This window comes from Mizuhopecten yessoensis, unplaced genomic scaffold (genome assembly GCF_002113885.1).
Source record: "Mizuhopecten yessoensis strain PY_sf001 unplaced genomic scaffold, ASM211388v2 scaffold716249, whole genome shotgun sequence".
In the NCBI taxonomy this organism is placed as follows: domain Eukaryota; kingdom Metazoa; phylum Mollusca; class Bivalvia; order Pectinida; family Pectinidae; genus Mizuhopecten; species Mizuhopecten yessoensis.
The window spans coordinates 357,749-378,319 of NW_018480022.1; the positions used below are offsets into that span (position 1 = coordinate 357,749).

General features: G+C 42.1%; 1 protein-coding gene across 2 annotated transcripts in view; it reads right to left on the reverse strand.

Moving 5' to 3' along the window:
• LOC110442324 overlaps nt 1-20,571 on the reverse strand; it is a 64,028-nt gene continuing 43,457 nt past the window's right edge. For both annotated transcript variants that reach the window (XM_021485879.1, XM_021485880.1), the window contains 2 exons: nt 12,064-12,525; nt 1-2,588 (listed from right to left, as the gene is read on the reverse strand). In XM_021485879.1, coding sequence (XP_021341554.1) covers nt 1,198-2,588; nt 12,064-12,525 — 1,853 coding nt within the window. In that variant the 3' untranslated portion in view covers nt 1-1,197. The remainder of the gene's footprint in view (nt 2,589-12,063; nt 12,526-20,571) is intronic.

A 20,571-nucleotide genomic window follows, 5' to 3' on the forward strand; every position in this document is an offset into this window, starting at 1 on the left:
TGCGAACGAAACAATTTTAGCACGATTTCTCACTCAAATCGGGTGAGGGTGAGAAATCGTGCCGTAACAAAGTGTTCTGACTACTGAGATTCGAGTGTATTTAAATTGAAGTAATGAGTTTCTACTCTAATAAATATCGCAGTCGCAGTGAAACATGAGAGTTATCTCCCCTCTGTATAAGCTCCATTGTACAGTATGAATTTTCCCAGATAATAAAAAAATAAATTAAATCGTTAATTTAGGAGGAAGTCGTGTAACTTAGACTTAAATATATGACCTTTAAAAAAGAAACAATTAAGCCAATGGCAATTTAACAATTTGAAGGAGTAAAACGTGTAGTTTATAAACCACACAGGACGGAGGTACCGAACAAATCGCTTCCACAAAAAAACCGGAACTATGGCAAGTTACTTGTGCGCGAAGCTACATTCTGATGCATTTGAATGCAAATGTTCATACGTATTTATCCAAACTAAAATGTGTCTTCATATGGTATTAATGTGTCATGCACTGAAAGTGAAAATACTATATTTCGGAGATGAAGACCCCCCACACCCACACCCACACCCACACCCCTGGACAGGAATTTGACGAGAAAAAAAATAATCTTTGGGAAGATGCGATTGATGGACACCGAGATCATTATATGCAAATTAACTCACAACCATATAACAGGCACTCGGCTTTGTTGAATTCCTAACTCCTGGTTGTGATATATTCCACGAAATATGGTCCGAGCTGCCAAAACATCTCTTGTATTAACACGCGATATGTATGATGGTTTCTGGACGGTGTTGGGTAGAAACATATGCACATGACAACTGTTGTGTCCGGTATCCATGGCACCAGTACAGTCGGAATTGATTATATATGTATGTACAACACCAAAGACCCTTTCTGGTCTGTTGAATAAATATGTTGGCTTCTTCGCTTGAACTGAAACATTGCGCAAACACGTATTGTTTTCGATTATAGAGCTTTTGTGACGCCCTACACAATCGTGACAAACTAAAGCGTATCCAGTAATCTTAATGACGTCTTATAGTCACGAACGTCATCACCCGCTAAGCTCTATACAGCGTTCTTGGCGCACATACACGGACGAAATGAAAGTATGTGAAAACTTCCATATAGCACAAACGATTACCTAAGAGACATGCGCTTATGTCTTCTGCGGATTTCATCAAAATTACGTGGTCAATCATCATCAGCGTTAACAATCTTACTGAGTTTTTCCTTGCCTCGCCATTGGAGCTTTTCCGTCTCTATTGGATCAAAATACGAATAAGTGTCATCATAGTCTATAAAGTCATCATACTCCATCTCGAGATTGCCGTCAGAGGGCGTTGTGACGCTTCGAGATGGAGACAATGTCAGTCTACTTTTAGAACTCCGAAAACTTTTCGGAGTGGAAGTTTTAGAACATATTTCTCGCGGAGTTTTCGGACTTTGTCCATCCGGTTTGGGTAAATCGTTGTGTCTATCGATAGGAGCCACAATCTTTTGAGAGGTATTACTTCCTGTGCTTTTCTTATCAGAGCCGTTAAGCGGCAAGAACGCGTTCATGCTATAACTTTCCGTCAATGAGGTGGGTCGGCGAGGTTTTTCCTTTGAGTTGTCGGGGTTTCTTCTCATAAAATCGGGTTTGTTTATAAAAGAAGTCGTTTGTTCCTTGCACAAATTGTCCGGAGTCTGTGAATCGTCAGACGTTCCTGAACCAGGTTTTCGGACTTCCTCTTGCTCAAGTTTGTCCATGAACTCCAGCCGGGTGAACTGAGCAACTTCCCGCTGGACGGGATGTACTTCAGCACAAAGCACTTTGGTTGTAGGAGTCGCGGATCCTGTTGAGAGGGGCGTGGCATTTAAGCTGTCCGTCCCCCGGGGCTTCTCCATGACCCCGTTTGTGGGAGTCTTATCCTGACTCTGCTCGCTGTCAAAACGTTTTCTCTTTAACATTTCGTGTTTTGTCAATGGCGGAGACAATGGACTTTTTATGTCTCGATTATGTTTAAATTTTGATGAAGGATGTACTTTAGGTGATCTTGGCCGACGGCCTAATAATGGACTAGTATTAAATAGACTATTTTTCTCATCTCCTTCTTCTGTCTTTGCTGCCTGTACAAGAGGACTTGGGAGAGGCGAGTAATGCTTAGACGGGGGTTTAGGACTACCCCCCGTAGAATCAAGATCAGATTTACTTTTCAAACGTTTTCTGTTACTGCTACTTCTTCCATTGCTGCGTATGCTTGATATCGATGAAGCTCTTGATTTTTGCTTACTTTGTCCCGTAAGAGGGCGCTCCATATCATAATCTATTTCAATGCCACTTAATGCACTATGATGACTAGGCGTACTATGCATACTTGTACTTTTTGCCATGTGGGTGGGGCTGTCGATTGTTCCTGCCATTGAATATTTGTGCCCTCTCTTGCGGATACACTTATGGTAAAAGGCGACAACCACTGCCACCAAAACGATGACAGCACACAAGGAAATCCCCACAATGGTCACAGTGCTTTTCCATATGCTGCTCTCTGGCAGCAAAGTCTGGATCGGGACGGCAGTCAACACCGTTGTGTAGTTTCGAGCTGGTGAGGATTAATCAAGAAAAGGATCAGAATTAAAATATGAACCAAAAAATGTAAACATAATAAACAATATAATTAGTATGGCCAAAACTTAAAGTCACACAAGGTTATATGACCGGTAAAAAAGAGTCTCCCTTTGCAGACGATACGGACTACTTAAAGATCATATACATTTACAAAACATGCCGGGCTAAATATTTTTTGAAAATCCCAAAGTCATGATATATGAAACATTCGTATCCAATCACGCATCGAAGGATACTATTTTTATTATTCCCTTTATGAATCTTTATGACGTCACGAAATTGTTTGCATTATGACGCTTTATTGCTAGTCTCATTAATCCTAATGAGGTAAAGTGGTAAAAAGCTAGATTTATAAAGCTACAAAAAAATGATAAATATATATCACCCGCTTTTATATATATATACACTGAACAATCCGGACATTAAGGAAATGCAATCAAGTTCACTTTCTATAGCTCTTTGTTAAAAATAAAATCTTACATGACGGCAAGATTTGAAGACATGTCGATGACTTAAAAAAAAATCACATTCGACGACCTGTTACTTAATAGCAACATCACCCGATCGATATGGCGGGCAAAGAAATACAGATCACGTGACACGACATGTTTTGTATCTAGGTACGGCTTATTGTTAAAGGGGAGACGTCAGACCAGGTAGACAGAAACAGTCGATACCAGACTGTTTGATCGTAAGCTACACTAATCCTACAGCACAAAGACACCCTTTGATCCGCCTGTGCAAAACATGAAGTTGACAGAATTACTTAAAGTACAGAAATAGTATCAAACTCACTACACTTGAACCTCGATATAATGCCCTTCTTTGCATTTGCCACCTCGCTTTAATTACCGCCAGCCTATTTAAGGGTCCATTTCCCTTTTTTCTCAAGATTTCTTTTATTCTTTCCCTCAATTTATCGCCAAACCCCTTTATAACGTCAATACGTTCGGTACAATGGTGACTGTATAGCGAGGTTTTACTTCATGTTTGCTTTTTACATTGGTGATTTGTGATGCTACATTGGGATTTATGATGTTTCGCGATTACGTAAGTTTGTCTCGTTCACAGGGACCGATTATGTCAAGTCCTCATGGTGTTTGTTAACTGTTCTTACAGGAGAGAGGTTTTCTGTCTCGTTCATCTGGGGTTTGTGACATGGGGAGATGTGATGTGTGGTTCAGGTAGTGGTGAAGTGTAATGACACACAATCACGGAGGTTTTCTTTCTTTGAAAGAAAGAAAACCTCCGTGATTGTGTGTCATTACACTTCAAGTTTCCATCCGGTTCACCGAGAGGTTGTGTAACCCTACATTGTATTTGACATAAAGAGAGGATGTGCAACCTATCTGGCTTACAGAAAATTTAAGCTACCTGTCTAGTTCCAAGACAGGTTGTGCTGTCTATATCTAGTTTCCCGAGGGAGTATGCGTGTAATGCCTATCTGGTTTATAGAGGGATTGTGCTGTCTATCTAGTATACAGAGGGATTGTGCTGTCTATCTAGTATACAGAGGGATTGTGCTGTCTATCTAGTATACAGAGGGACTGCGTTTCTCATCTGGTTTACAGAGGGATTGTGCTGCCTATCTGATTTACAGAGGGAGTGTGCTGCATATCTGGTTTACAGAGGGATTGTGTTTCCGATCTGGTTTACAGAGGGATTGTGTTTCTGATCTGGTTTACAGAGGGATTGTGTTTCCGATCTGGTTCACAGAGGGTTTGTGCTGCCTATCTGGTTTACAGAGGGATTGTGCTGCCTTTCTGGTTTACAGAGGGATTGTGCTGCCTATCTGGTTTACAGAGGGAATGTACTGCCTATCTGGTTTATAGAGGGACTGTGCTGCCTATCTGGTTTATAAAGGGATTGTGCTGCCTATCTGGTTTATAGAGGGATTGTGCTGCCTATCTGGTTTACAGAGGGATTGTGCTGCCTATCTGGTTTATAGAGGGAATGTGCTGCCTATCTGGTTTACAGAGGGATTGTGCTGCCTATCTAGTATACAGAGGGATTGTGCTGCCTATCTGGTTTACAGAGGGATTGTGCTGCCTATCTGGTTTATAGAGGGAATGTGCTGCCTATCTGGTTTACAGAGGGATTGTGCTGCCTATCTAGTATACAGAGGGATTGTGCTGCCTATCTGGTTTACAGAGGGATTGTGCTGCCTATCTGGTTTATAGAGGGAATGTGCTGCCTATCTGGTTTACAGAGGGATTGTGCTGCCTATCTAGTATACAGAGGGATTGTGCTGCCTATCTGGTTTACAGAGGGATTGTGCTGCCTATCTGGTTTATAGAGGGAATGTGCTGCCTATCTGGTTTACAGAGGGATTGTGCTGCCTATCTAGTATACAGAGGGATTGTGCTGCCTATCTGGTTTACAGAGGGATTGTGCTGCCTATCTGGTTTATAGAGGGAATGTGCTGCCTATCTGGTTTACAGAGGGATTGTGCTGCCTATCTAGTATACAGAGGGATTGTGCTGCCTATCTGGTTTACAGAGGGATTGTGCTGCCTATCTGGTTTATAGAGGGAATGTGCTGCCTATCTGGTTTACAGAGGGATTGTGCTGCCTATCTAGTATACAGAGGGATTGTGCTGCCTATCTGGTTTACAGAGGGATTGTGCTGCCTATCTGGTTTATAGAGGGAATGTGCTGCCTATCTGGTTTACAGAGGGATTGTGCTGCCTATCTAGTATACAGAGGGATTGTGCTGCCTATCTGGTTTACAGAGGGATTGTGCTGCCTATCTGGTTTATAGAGGGAATGTGCTGCCTATCTGGTTTACAGAGGGATTGTGCTGCCTATCTAGTATACAGAGGGATTGTGCTGCCTATCTGGTTTACAGAGGGATTGTGCTGCCTATCTGGTTTATAGAGGGAATGTGCTGCCTATCTGGTTTACAGAGGGATTGTGCTGCCTATCTAGTATACAGAGGGATTGTGCTGCCTATCTGGTTTACAGAGGGATTGTGCTGCCTATCTGGTTTATAGAGGGAATGTGCTGCCTATCTGGTTTACAGAGGGATTGTGCTGCCTATCTAGTATACAGAGGGATTGTGCTGCCTATCTGGTTTACAGAGGGATTGTGCTGCCTATCTGGTTTATAGAGGGAATGTGCTGCCTATCTGGTTTACAGAGGGATTGTGCTGCCTATCTAGTATACAGAGGGATTGTGCTGCCTATCTGGTTTACAGAGGGATTGTGCTGCCTATCTGGTTTATAGAGGGAATGTGCTGCCTATCTGGTTTACAGAGGGATTGTGCTGCCTATCTAGTATACAGAGGGATTGTGCTGCCTATCTGGTTTACAGAGGGATTGTGCTGCCTATCTGGTTTATAGAGGGAATGTGCTGCCTATCTGGTTTACAGAGGGATTGTGCTGCCTATCTAGTATACAGAGGGATTGTGCTGCCTATCTGGTTTACAGAGGGATTGTGCTGCCTATCTGGTTTATAGAGGGAATGTGCTGCCTATCTGGTTTACAGAGGGATTGTGCTGCCTATCTAGTATACAGAGGGATTGTGCTGCCTATCTGGTTTACAGAGGGATTGTGCTGCCTATCTGGTTTATAGAGGGAATGTGCTGCCTATCTGGTTTACAGAGGGATTGTGCTGCCTATCTAGTATACAGAGGGATTGTGCTGCCTATCTGGTTTACAGAGGGATTGTGCTGCCTATCTGGTTTATAGAGGGAATGTGCTGCCTATCTGGTTTACAGAGGGATTGTGCTGCCTATCTAGTATACAGAGGGATTGTGCTGCCTATCTGGTTTACAGAGGGATTGTGCTGCCTATCTGGTTTATAGAGGGAATGTGCTGCCTATCTGGTTTACAGAGGGATTGTGCTGCCTATCTAGTATACAGAGGGATTGTGCTGCCTATCTGGTTTACAGAGGGATTGTGCTGCCTATCTGGTTTATAGAGGGAATGTGCTGCCTATCTGGTTTACAGAGGGATTGTGCTGCCTATCTAGTATACAGAGGGATTGTGCTGCCTATCTGGTTTACAGAGGGATTGTGCTGCCTATCTGGTTTATAGAGGGAATGTGCTGCCTATCTGGTTTACAGAGGGATTGTGCTGCCTATCTAGTATACAGAGGGATTGTGCTGCCTATCTGGTTTACAGAGGGATTGTGCTGCCTATCTGGTTTATAGAGGGAATGTGCTGCCTATCTGGTTTACAGAGGGATTGTGCTGCCTATCTAGTATACAGAGGGATTGTGCTGCCTATCTGGTTTACAGAGGGATTGTGCTGCCTATCTGGTTTATAGAGGGAATGTGCTGCCTATCTGGTTTACAGAGGGATTGTGCTGCCTATCTAGTATACAGAGGGATTGTGCTGCCTATCTGGTTTACAGAGGGATTGTGCTGCCTATCTGGTTTATAGAGGGAATGTGCTGCCTATCTGGTTTACAGAGGGATTGTGCTGCCTATCTAGTATACAGAGGGATTGTGCTGCCTATCTGGTTTACAGAGGGATTGTGCTGCCTATCTGGTTTATAGAGGGAATGTGCTGCCTATCTGGTTTACAGAGGGATTGTGCTGCCTATCTAGTATACAGAGGGATTGTGCTGCCTATCTGGTTTACAGAGGGATTGTGCTGCCTATCTGGTTTATAGAGGGAATGTGCTGCCTATCTGGTTTACAGAGGGATTGTGCTGCCTATCTAGTATACAGAGGGATTGTGCTGCCTATCTGGTTTACAGAGGGATTGTGCTGCCTATCTGGTTTATAGAGGGAATGTGCTGCCTATCTGGTTTACAGAGGGATTGTGCTGCCTATCTAGTATACAGAGGGATTGTGCTGCCTATCTGGTTTACAGAGGGATTGTGCTGCCTATCTGGTTTATAGAGGGAATGTGCTGCCTATCTGGTTTACAGAGGGATTGTGCTGCCTATCTAGTATACAGAGGGATTGTGCTGCCTATCTGGTTTACAGAGGGATTGTGCTGCCTATCTGGTTTATAGAGGGAATGTGCTGCCTATCTGGTTTACAGAGGGATTGTGCTGCCTATCTAGTATACAGAGGGATTGTGCTGCCTATCTGGTTTACAGAGGGATTGTGCTGCCTATCTGGTTTATAGAGGGAATGTGCTGCCTATCTGGTTTACAGAGGGATTGTGCTGCCTATCTAGTATACAGAGGGATTGTGCTGCCTATCTGGTTTACAGAGGGATTGTGCTGCCTATCTGGTTTATAGAGGGAATGTGCTGCCTATCTGGTTTACAGAGGGATTGTGCTGCCTATCTAGTATACAGAGGGATTGTGCTGCCTATCTGGTTTACAGAGGGATTGTGCTGCCTATCTGGTTTATAGAGGGAATGTGCTGCCTATCTGGTTTACAGAGGGATTGTGCTGCCTATCTAGTATACAGAGGGATTGTGCTGCCTATCTGGTTTACAGAGGGATTGTGCTGCCTATCTGGTTTACAGAGGGATTGTGCTGCCTATCTGGTTTATAGAGGGATTGTGCTGCCTATCTGGTTTATAGAGGGATTGTGCTGCCTATCTGGTTTATAGAGGGATTGTGCTGCCTATCTGGTTTATAGAGGGATTGTGCTGCCTATCTGGTTTATAGAGGGATTGTGCTGCCTATCTGGTTTATAGAGGGATTGTGCTGCCTATCTGGTTTATAGAGGGATTGTGCTGCCTATCTGGTTTATAGAGGGATTGTGCTGCCTATCTGGTTTATAGAGGGATTGTGCTGCCTATCTGGTTTATAGAGGGATTGTGCTGCCTATCTGGTTTATAGAGGGATTGTGCTGCCTATCTGGTTTATAGAAAGATTGTGCTGCCTATCTAGTTTATAGAGGGATTGTGCTGCCTATCTGGTTTATAGAGGGATTGTGCTGCCTATCTGGTATACAGAGGGATTGTGCTGCCTATCTAGTTTTTAGAGGGAATGTGCTTCCTATCTGGTTTAATGAGGGATTGTTCTGCCTATTTGGTATACAGAAGGATTGTGCTGCCTATCTGGTTTATAGAGGGAGTGTGCTGCATATCTGGTTTATAGAGAGAATGTGCTGCCTATCTGGTTTATAGAGGGATTGTGCTGCCTATCTGGTTTATAGAGGGATTGTGCTGCCTATCTAGGTTTTAGAGGGATTGTGCTGCCTATCTAGTATACAGAGGGATTGTGCTGCCTATCTGGTTTACAGAGGGATTGTGCTGCCTATCTGGTTTATAGAGGGAATGTGCTGCCTATCTGGTTTACAGAGGGATTGTGCTGCCTATCTAGTATACAGAGGGATTGTGCTGCCTATCTGGTTTACAGAGGGATTGTGCTGCCTATCTGGTTTATAGAGGGAATGTGCTGCCTATCTGGTTTACAGAGGGATTGTGCTGCCTATCTAGTATACAGAGGGATTGTGCTGCCTATCTGGTTTACAGAGGGATTGTGCTGCCTATCTGGTTTATAGAGGGAATGTGCTGCCTATCTGGTTTACAGAGGGATTGTGCTGCCTATCTAGTATACAGAGGGATTGTGCTGCCTATCTGGTTTACAGAGGGATTGTGCTGCCTATCTGGTTTATAGAGGGAATGTGCTGCCTATCTGGTTTACAGAGGGATTGTGCTGCCTATCTAGTATACAGAGGGATTGTGCTGCCTATCTAGTTTACAGAGGGATTGTGCTGCCTATCTGGTTTATAGAGGGAATGTGCTGCCTATCTGGTTTACAGAGGGATTGTGCTGCCTATCTGGTTTACAGAGGGATTGTGCTGCCTATCTGGTTTATAGAGGGATTGTGCTGCCTATCTGGTTTATAGAAGGATTGTGCTGCCTATCTAGTTTATAGAGGGATTGTGCTGCCTATCTGTTTTATAGAGGGATTGTGCTGCCTATCTGGTATACAGAGGGATTTTGCTGCCTATCTGGTTTATAAAGGGAATGTGCTGCCTATCTGGTTTATAGAGGGAACGTGCTGCCTATCTGGTTTACAGAGGGATTGTGCTGCCTATCTAGTTTATAGAGGGAATGTGCTGCCTATCTGGATTATAGAGGGAATCTGCTGCCATCTGGTTTGTAAAGGGAATGTGCTGCCTATCTGGTTTACAGAGGAATTGTGCTGCCTATCCAGTTTATAGAGGGAATGTGCTGTCATCTGGTTTATAGAGGGAGTGTGCTGCCTATCTGTTTTACAGAGGGATTGTTCTGCCTATCTGGTTTATAGATGGATTGTGCTGCCTAACTGGTTTATAAAGGGATTGTTCTGCCTATCTAGTTTAGAGAGGGAATGTGCTGCTTATCTGGTTTACAGAAGGATTGTGCTGCCTATATGTTTTATAGAGGGAATGGGCTGCCTATCTGGTTAACAGAGGGATTGTGCTGCCTATCCAGTTTATAGAGGGAATGGGCTGCCTATCTGGTTTGCAGAGGGATTGTGCTGCCTATCTGGTTTATAGAGGGAATGTGCTGCCTATCTGGTTTATAGGAGGATTGTGTTGCCTATCTGGTTTATAAAGGGAATGTTCTGCCTATCTGGTTTATAAAGGGATTGTGCTGCCTATCTGGTTTATAGAGGGATTGTGCTGCCTATCTAGTTTATAGAGGGAATGTGCTGCCTATCTGGTTTGTAGAGGGATTGTGCTGCCTTTCTAGTTTATAGAGGGAATGTGCTGCCTATCTGGTTTATAGAGGGAATGTGCTGTCATCTGGTTTATAGAGGGATTGTGCTGCCTATCTAGTTTATAGAGGGATTGTTCGGACTAACTGGTTACAGAATGGTGGGGTTTCTTTTCAGCTTGCAGAGGTATTGTGCTGCCTACCTGCAAACAGAGGGATTGTGCTGATAATCTGGTGTACAGACAATTTGTGCTTTCTATCTGGCTTAAAGAATGTTGACTATATTCCTTACAGAAGGGTGGTGTGGCTTAACTGGTTATAGCTTGTTGTGTTTCCTATCTGACTTACAGTAGGATTGTGCTGCATATCGTGCTTACAGATATGTTGTGCTTCCTATCTGGCTTATGGAGGAATTGTGCTGCATATAATAGTTATATTAATAATTATAATAATTCGAGGTTCTTATAAACCGCTTGATCACAACCTAGTTCGTAGGTCGTCTCAAAGCGGCTCACAAATTATTATCCGTGGTTATAGGGTCTTTGCAACCGGCCGATATCTTTCTCAACTCCCTGGGGAGCATACAGCCGGTGCTGCCTTTTCGGCGCTCACAGTTAGCATTCTACAATTCTAGCACTGCCCAACCACGTACTCATTGACAGCTGAGTAGACTGGAACAAGCGGAGTTAAGTATCTTGCTCAAAGATACAACACAGTGCCTTGCTGTGACTCGAACCCGCAACACTTCAGTCACGAGCCCGGCGTCTTACCATTAGACTACCATGCCTCCATTTAACGCTCACAAAGGGATTGCCCTACCTAACTAGCTTAAAGAAGGAGTATGCTGCCTACATTACTTACAGAGTAGTTGTAATTTTGATTGATTCATGAATGTAAATATGTAAAGTTCACATCGGGTTGGTAAAGTCTAATTCATAGTGGGATGTTAATGTGTTTGTTCTAGAAAACTTGATCCTAGGCTGACAGAGGGTGAGTGATATCATGTCTGGTTCATAGTTTATGTCTGGTTCTCAAACAGTTTGATATTTCTGGTACAGAGACAAACTGTTGTTAATGGTTCACAAGCAGTTTGTTGCATCTGGTCTATAAGGTAAGTTGGAATGTCTAGCTCACCTGGTCTATAAGGAAAGTTGGAATGTCTAATTCACCTGATCTATAAGGTAAGTTGGAATGACTAGCTCACCTGGTCCATAAGGTAAGTTGGAATGTCTAGCTCACCGGGTCTATAAGGTAAGTTGGAATGTCTAGCTCCCCTGGTCTATAAGGTAAGTTGGAATGTCTACCTCCCCTGGTCTATAAGGTAAGTTGGAATGTCTAGCTCAACTGGTCTATAAGGTAAGTTGGAATGTCTAGCTCAACTGGTCTATAAGGTAAGTTGGAATGTCTACCTCACCTGGTCTATAAGGTAAGTTGGAATATCTAGCTCACCTGGTCTATAAGGTAAGTTGCAATGTCTACCTCACCTGGTCTATAAGGTAAGTTGGAATGCCTAGCTCACCTGGTCTATAAGGTAAGTTGCAATGTCTACCTCACCTGGTCTATAAGGTAAGTTGGAATATCTAGCTCACCTGGTCTATAAGGTAAGTTGGAATGTCTAGCTCACCTGGTCTATAAGGTAAGTTGGAATGTCTAATTCACCTGATCTATAAGGTAAGTTGGAATGTCTAGCTCACCTGGTCTATAAGGGAAGTTGGAATGGCTAGCTCACCTGGTCTATAAGGTAAGTTGGAATGTCTAGCTCACATGATGGGTCTTATTCGCACGATTTCGTGGTCGTTTGATAAATCTGACGACATTAAATATACATACGTCAAATCAATATTTATGATTATTACAAAAACATAAAATGTTTCACAACGTGAAAACTTACGTATGGAGCTGAAATTGGCTATGAAGCCATGGACGTGGATTTTCCTGGTGGGTTTAAGCTGGTATAATCTGGTAGATGATGATGAATTTGTTCTAATCGACGAATGATAGTCACCTGAAGTAGTGTTGAGATTAATATCAGTCTTGCTCATAAACTCGATCAACATTTTATTAGATGATGACTTCACTTGCGTCACTATGACGCCACCGAAGCTGACAGCCAATAAATTTGAGTCTACACTATCACCATCTCGGATTTTAATCCATTGTTTGTCCTCATATAATTTTAAAAACTGAAAATTGAGTTTGATGTTTTGGTCCTCTGCTACAGTCAGCAGCCACAGCGACAGTCCGTCACATCGTCCTGTCCCGATTACATCCCCTTGTGGCTTCTTGATTTCACAGCCGCATGCGCACTCCTGGTAATACGTGGGAGTGTGTAATGGCGTATGCGGTATGGCGTCTGAAAGTAAACAAATTAAAAGATGTAAGCGTACTTATTTGAAATCGAAACAATTAAGGTGTATTATAAAACTGAACCTCGAGGAAATTTTAGAAACCAGAACTGTTTGAAATTAAACAAGCTTGTAACAACCAACGAACTTAAAAAAACACATAACAATACATTATTTGGCAACGTTCGTGCATCCACGTTCAAACCATCGCCGATATGACTAGATAGATAAAACTCGACTGGACATTGTTTCACGAAAGTTATTAAGCTTCTAGAAATGCGATCAATTCAATTTAGTGAAGGATACTGAGGTCGAGATTGGGTCATAAAATAACCAAAAGGCACTAATCAACGATTGCCTAATAGTGGTGATATTAATGGCAGAACCTACCTGAATGCCTACCATTAATGTGTCCAACTATAGCAGAGGCTTTCCTGATACAACAATAGCAGACGCATTCATGATACAACTGTAGCAGACGCATTCCTGATATAACTGTAGCAGACGGATTCATGATACAACTGTAGCGGACGCATTCATGATACAACTATAGCGGACGCATTCCTGATACAACTATAGCAGGCGCATTTTTGATACAACTGTAGCAGCCGCATTCCTGATACAACTATAGCAGGCGCATTTTTGATGCAACTTTAGCAGACGCATTCCTGATACAACTATAGCCGACGCATTTTTGATACAACTGTAGCGGACGCATTCCTGATACAACTCTAGCGGACGCAACCATGATACAACTATAGCGGACGCATTCTTGATACAACTGTAGCAGACGCATTCCTGATACAACTATAGCAGACGCATTCCTGATCAGCGGTAGCAGACGCATTCCTGATACAACAATAGCAGACGCTTTCCTGATACAACGGTAGCAGACGCATTCCTGATACAACTATAGCAGACGTATTCCTGATACAACTATAGCAGACGCATTCATGATACAACTGTAGCAGACGCATTCCTGATACAACTGTAGCAGACGCATTCATGATACAACTGTAGCAGACGCATTCATGATACAACTGTAGCAGACGCATTCATGATACAACTGTAGCAGACGCATTCATGATACAACTGTAGCAGACGCATTCATGATACAACTGTAGCAGACGCATTCATGATACAACTGTAGCAGACGCATTCATGATACAACTGTAGCAGACGCATTCATGATACAACTGTAGCAGACGCATTCATGATACAACTGTAGCAGACGCATTCATGATACAACTGTAGCAGACGCATTCATGATACAACTGTAGCAGACGCATTCATGATACAACTGTAGCAGACGCATTCATGATACAACTGTAGCAGACGCATTCATGATACAACTGTAGCAGACGCATTCATGATACAACTGTAGCAGACGCATTCATGATACAACTGTAGCAGACGCATTCATGATACAACTGTAGCAGACGCATTCATGATACAACTGTAGCAGACGCATTCATGATACAACTGTAGCAGACGCATTCATGATACAACTGTAGCAGACGCATTCATGATACAACTGTAGCAGACGCATTCATGATACAACTGTAGCAGACGCATTCATGATACAACTGTAGCAGACGCATTCATGATACAACTGTAGCAGACGCATTCATGATACAACTGTAGCAGACGCATTCATGATACAACTGTAGCAGACGCATTCATGATACAACTGTAGCAGACGCATTCATGATACAACTGTAGCAGACGCATTCATGATACAACTGTAGCAGACGCATTCATGATACAACTGTAGCAGACGCATTCATGATACAACTGTAGCAGACGCATTCATGATACAACTGTAGCAGACGCATTCCTGATACAACTGTAGCAGACGCATTCATGATACAACTGTAGCAGACGCATTCCTGATACAACTGTAGCAGACGCATTCATGATACAACTGTAGCAGACGCATTCATGATACAACTGTAGCAGACGCATTCATGATACAACTGTAGCAGACGCATTCATGATACAACTGTAGCAGACGCATTCATGATACAACTGTAGCAGACGCATTCATGATACAACTGTAGCAGACGCATTCATGATACAACTGTAGCAGACGCATTCATGATACAACTGTAGCAGACGCATTCATGATACAACTGTAGCAGACGCATTCATGATACAACTGTAGCAGACGCATTCATGATACAACTGTAGCAGACGCATTCATGATACAACTGTAGCAGACGCATTCATGATACAACTGTAGCAGACGCATTCATGATACAACTGTAGCAGACGCATTCATGATACAACTGTAGCAGACGCATTCATGATACAACTGTAGCAGACGCATTCATGATACAACTGTAGCAGACGCATTCATGATACAACTGTAGCAGACGCATTCATGATACAACTGTAGCAGACGCATTCATGATACAACTGTAGCAGACGCATTCATGATACAACTGTAGCAGACGCATTCATGATACAACTGTAGCAGACGCATTCATGATACAACTGTAGCAGACGCATTCATGATACAACTGTAGCAGACGCATTCATGATACAACTGTAGCAGACGCATTCATGATACAACTGTAGCAGACGCATTCATGATACAACTGTAGCAGACGCATTCATGATACAACTGTAGCAGACGCATTCATGATACAACTGTAGCAGACGCATTCATGATACAACTGTAGCAGACGCATTCATGATACAACTGTAGCAGACGCATTCATGATACAACTGTAGCAGACGCATTCATGATACAACTGTAGCAGACGCATTCATGATACAACTGTAGCAGACGCATTCATGATACAACTGTAGCAGACGCATTCATGATACAACTGTAGCAGACGCATTCATGATACAACTGTAGCAGACGCATTCATGATACAACTGTAGCGGACGCATTCATGATACAATTGTAGCAGACGCATTCATGATACAACTGTAGCAGACGCATTCCTGATACAACTATAGCAGACGCATTCATGATACAACTATAGCAGACGTATTTCTGATACGACTATAGCAGATGCATTCATGATACAACTATAGCGGACGCATTCATGATACAACTGTAGCAGACTCATTCATGATACATCTGTAGCAGACGCATTCCTGATACAACTATAGCGGACGCATTCATGATACAACTGTAGCAGACGCATTCATGATACAACTATAGCGGACGCATTCATGATACAACTATAGCGGACGCATTCATGATACAACTATAGCAGACGTATTTCTGATACGACTATAGCAGATGCATTCATGATACAACTATAGCGCACGCATTCATGATACAACTGTAGCAGACGCATTTCTGATACAACTGTAGCAGACGCATTCCTGATACAACTGTAGCAGACGCATTCATGATACAACTGTAGCAGACGCATTCGTGATACAACTATACCGGACGCATTCCTGATACAACCATAGCAGAGGCATTCATGATACAACTATTGTGGACGCATTCCTGATACAACTGTAGCAGACGCATTCCTGATACAACTGTAGCAGACGCATTCCTGATAAAACTATAGCGGACGCATTCCTGATACAACTATAGCGGACGCTTTCCGGATACAACTATAGCGGACGCATTCATGATACAACTATAGCGGACGCATTCATGATACAACTCTTGCAATAATTCGTATCTTAAATATTTTCATATCCAAGGGGAACATTCCTGAGCCTATGTCTACTGGCTATTGACATAGACATTCATGAGCCTATGTCTACTGGCTATGGACATAGACATTCCTGAGCCAATGTCTACTGGCTATTGACATAGACATTACTGAGCCAATGTCTACTAGCTATTGACATAGACATTCCTGAGCCTATGTCTACTGGCTATTGACATAGACATTCCTGAGCCTATGTCTACTGGCTATTGACATAGACATTCACATGTATATCATGCAATAACAACCCCACAGCATTATGATTCTTAGTCAAGATATTAATGCGCATGCACAGTGAGTACTTATGGAACCAATGTCCTAAATAAGGCTTTTTTTCGCAATGACATCACTGTAAGTGGTCGTTACTGACGAGACGACTCATGAGAATCGATGGCACGTGTGTAATGAACATGGCTGCGCGTGCAAATTTGCGGGAGTAATGAGTTGACCTGGACGATAGTAAGCCATTAGGATATTGCCTGGGCTCGTACATGTTTGGCGATAACGAACGTGTCGACTTCATCCCCCAAACGCATCACAAACCAATGAAGTTTTCACACGCACCCATTTATATTCTCCTGGATCGATACGACATCGGGTTGGAACTATAAGTCGCGGATAAGGCGATTACACAACCAGTGACGGAGAGAGGGCTAGCTACAGTAACGGGTCAGCACCGTCAGCAGAATTAGTTCTCAAGGTAAAAGGAAGCCGGGATGATACATTTATTTAGCTAACACTATATATAACTATTTACAAAAGACTTTCTTGGATAAGAAGCACAACTATTTTTTAAAACAATTATACCTGTCTCGGGAGATCTCCGCATTTCCCAAACCAGCATGTAATTTAAGAAACTCATTATTTTAAGCATTAAAATAACATCGCTGAGAACTGCATACGAGTTCACAACTTCCGCACAGAATGACTAGCTATAGGTTCGTACTAAAGACCAGATCGCAACATAAACACTAACATATCGCTGGGTATCATACATGTATTGCATACGGTCGCAAGTAGAGTAGCTACTGAGTTCAAAACATCGCGAGTATTTAGTCAGGACCATTGTAACAGGATGCATACAACAAAATCCTGTACCTGCTATTATTCACTTCGCGAATCAAGACTTTTCGCTAATAATTGAATAACTGACACAATACTTCTGAAAATTGAGTAACTTACAGTAACGGTAGGGGGGTGTGGCACTTTTAAAAACATTTTCTCAGATAATCAACATTTAAAAAAATAATTCTCTTCCAATATAGTCATATAGTAACCGTGTCAGCGCCTTGTGCGATATTTCCTCACAAGTATACGATGCGTGTATAGAGAACAACTACGAATATTTACATTTGCATGGCATTGTCACTGTATAGGCTTTTTGAAAGCTGTGTCGTTGATGGGACTTTAAATGCCATGCACCACGAGACAAATTCTTAGCGTATTAATACAACGCCGACCGGAACTACAATATCCAATGTAAATAAACATGATGGCTGCTGAAATATCGCTGGACAATGTGAGACTTGACAATGTAATTGTAATTGTGCAAAGAAAAAGAAAATATTTAAAAAAAAACCTTTGATGACAACAAAAACAAGACCAAGGTCTGCACTATCGTACAAAATGCACATCGGTTGAAATAACCAATTCTTGCAATGGAAACAATTTAATCACTCATGCAATTTATCAGAAATATCGTCTGTTACACTGTACTGATCAACAGGGGTTCGTTACAGATGTCTGTAGTGCATATACCTACTGACACATAATGCTATAGACCTACTGATATGAGTCACAGCACACATAAACATGTGTATTTCAGACATTTGTAACGAACCCCTGTGCTCCGTCGCAAGTTCACGCGTCTATCAGCCACGGTTTCCTCAGTTTCTGACGAAATGTCAAATAACGAGGCTGTTGTAGGATCTACCGACTGTAGTCAGGTTTTCATACAATCAACAAATAAATTAACGCCGGGATTCTTCACAAATTCGAACATTTCTCTCTACTCATTCAACTTCCAAAAATAACTCCCTCGTGGAGGGCAGGGTCGGATTCACGGATTCACGGTGTTCACTGTATTTATCCATGCGCGACATTTGTTCCGGGGGAAAATCGAAACAATTTCATATCTAACTTTCAGCTCAGATTTCTATTGATAAACTTTAATCACCCTATAGACATATCATACGCAATTGTATTGATACTGAATTGTGGAATAAAATTGAAGTGTTTGTTAAAGTTTCAAAGTACTACTTTGTTTGCCAATCAGCACGTGACAACACGCTGTTCCAACTATTGAACGAATTTGTGTGGACTGTCGATAAGGCGGGAATTTAAAATTTTAAGTATAAATGTAAGTTAAAAAAGAAAATAAAAGGCAGAGAAAACGTAAATATAAGTATTGAATTGTTTTTGTATGGTATTTATTTACTATTTGAATGACACAGCTTTGCAAGCAAACACATCATAATGCGCTAGCGCGCATTATATGCTGTTTGCTTGCAAAGCTGTGTCATTCAAATAGTAAATAAAAAAAAACGAGACAAAAACAGTTCAATGATTTCTAGGACAAAATATGTCGCAAAGTTCCATGTGACTGGCTCCTGTAGTAAAGTGCTCGATGGCTACGGTTAGACTAGACTCAAGTTATACTATGCGTGTGTAACACCATATTTTAAGTCTCGTCAGAAAAAGACATTAATTACCCTGCCTCTAACGACAAGGTATTTACTGTTCAACGAGCACAGAAAAAGATCCGTTAAAACCCCTTTTATGTAATGATTATCTTGAAGAACAAACATCAAAAACACCCAGCTTGTTTATCAAAATTTTAATAATCGAAGAATATCTGATTTCTCCGATATCATTGTATGTAATATCTGCCTTTCATCAACGTTGTATCACCACCGATCTCAAACGGTATCACGTTAGCTTTAATCAGAGTTAGCACACCGGGAAGCGCGTTACATCTATAAAACGCTATTATCAAGGGCCCCGAGCAACACGATATGTTTGTGTTAGGTTAACTAAAATCTTGTCTATTCAGACCAAATAGGATTAAAATTCATGATTTTCTAAACAAGTATGTTGTTTTATGACGCATTGCCAATTTAATATATAGTCTGTGTTTCCTATAAATGTACACCGTAACGTAGCACTGTCTAAAGGGTTTCGTCAACCCTAGCCTATATTGCTCAATAAGCTGTGCCACAGACGTTCGAACCGAAGTGTTAGGTAGAAATTAGTATAGAAGCTGTTTTGGTTATAAGTGATGACTGATTATGATTTAAGAAGTGCAGCATTTGCATTTTTTCAGAAATCCTGATTACTGTTATGGTTATTTGATAATAGTCACCTTCTTAAAAGTGACTCCGGTAGGAGTCGAACACAGGACTTCCTATTCTCTGTCGATATAAGTGTCTCTAGGCGACTTAATGGTTCATCACCACTGTAACATAGAAACGTCCATTGGGCTGAATCAATGGTAACGTGCCTCTAATCGAGTCTACTCGGTGACTACTAGACGGTTCATCGCTGTAACATACAGCTACCGTACAAATGTAACAAGCGACGCAATGGTTTAAAATTGTGACATACACGTACCTCTAGCCGAGTCATTAATAAGTGAATAGATGATTCACCAATATGACATACCTCTAGCTGAGTAAGTAATAATACATACACGTGACTAAATGGTTTGCACCTGTATCATCCCTCTAGACAAGCCAGTAACAAGTGACTAGAAAGTTCACCGCTGTGACACCAAGCCGAATTAGTAACAAGTGACCAGAAAGTTCACCGCTGTGACGTCAAGCCGAATCAGTAACAAGTGACTAGAAAGTTCCCCGCTGTGACATAAAGCCGAATCAGAACAAGTGACTAGAAAGTTCATCGCTGCGACATCAAGCCGAATCAGTAACAAGTGACTAGAAGGTTCACCGCTGTGACATCAAGCCGAATCAGAACAAGTGACTAGAAAGTTCACCGCTGTGACATCAAGCCGAATTAGTAACAAGTGACCAGAAAGTTCACCGCTGTGACATCAAGCCGAATCAGTAACAAGTGACTAGAAAGTTCACCGCTGTGACATCAAGCCGAATCAGAACAAGTGACTAGAAGTTCACCGCTGTTACATCAAGCCGAATCAGAACAAGTGACTAGAAAGTTCACCGCTGTGACATCTAGCCGAGTCAGTAACAAGTGACTAGAAAGTTCACCGCTGTGACATCTAGCCGAATAAGTAACAAGTGACTAAAAAGTTCGCCGCTGTGACATCTAGCCGAATCAGTGACAAGTGACTAGAAAGTTCACCGATGTGACATCTAGCCGAATCAGTAACAAGAGACTAGAAAGTTCACC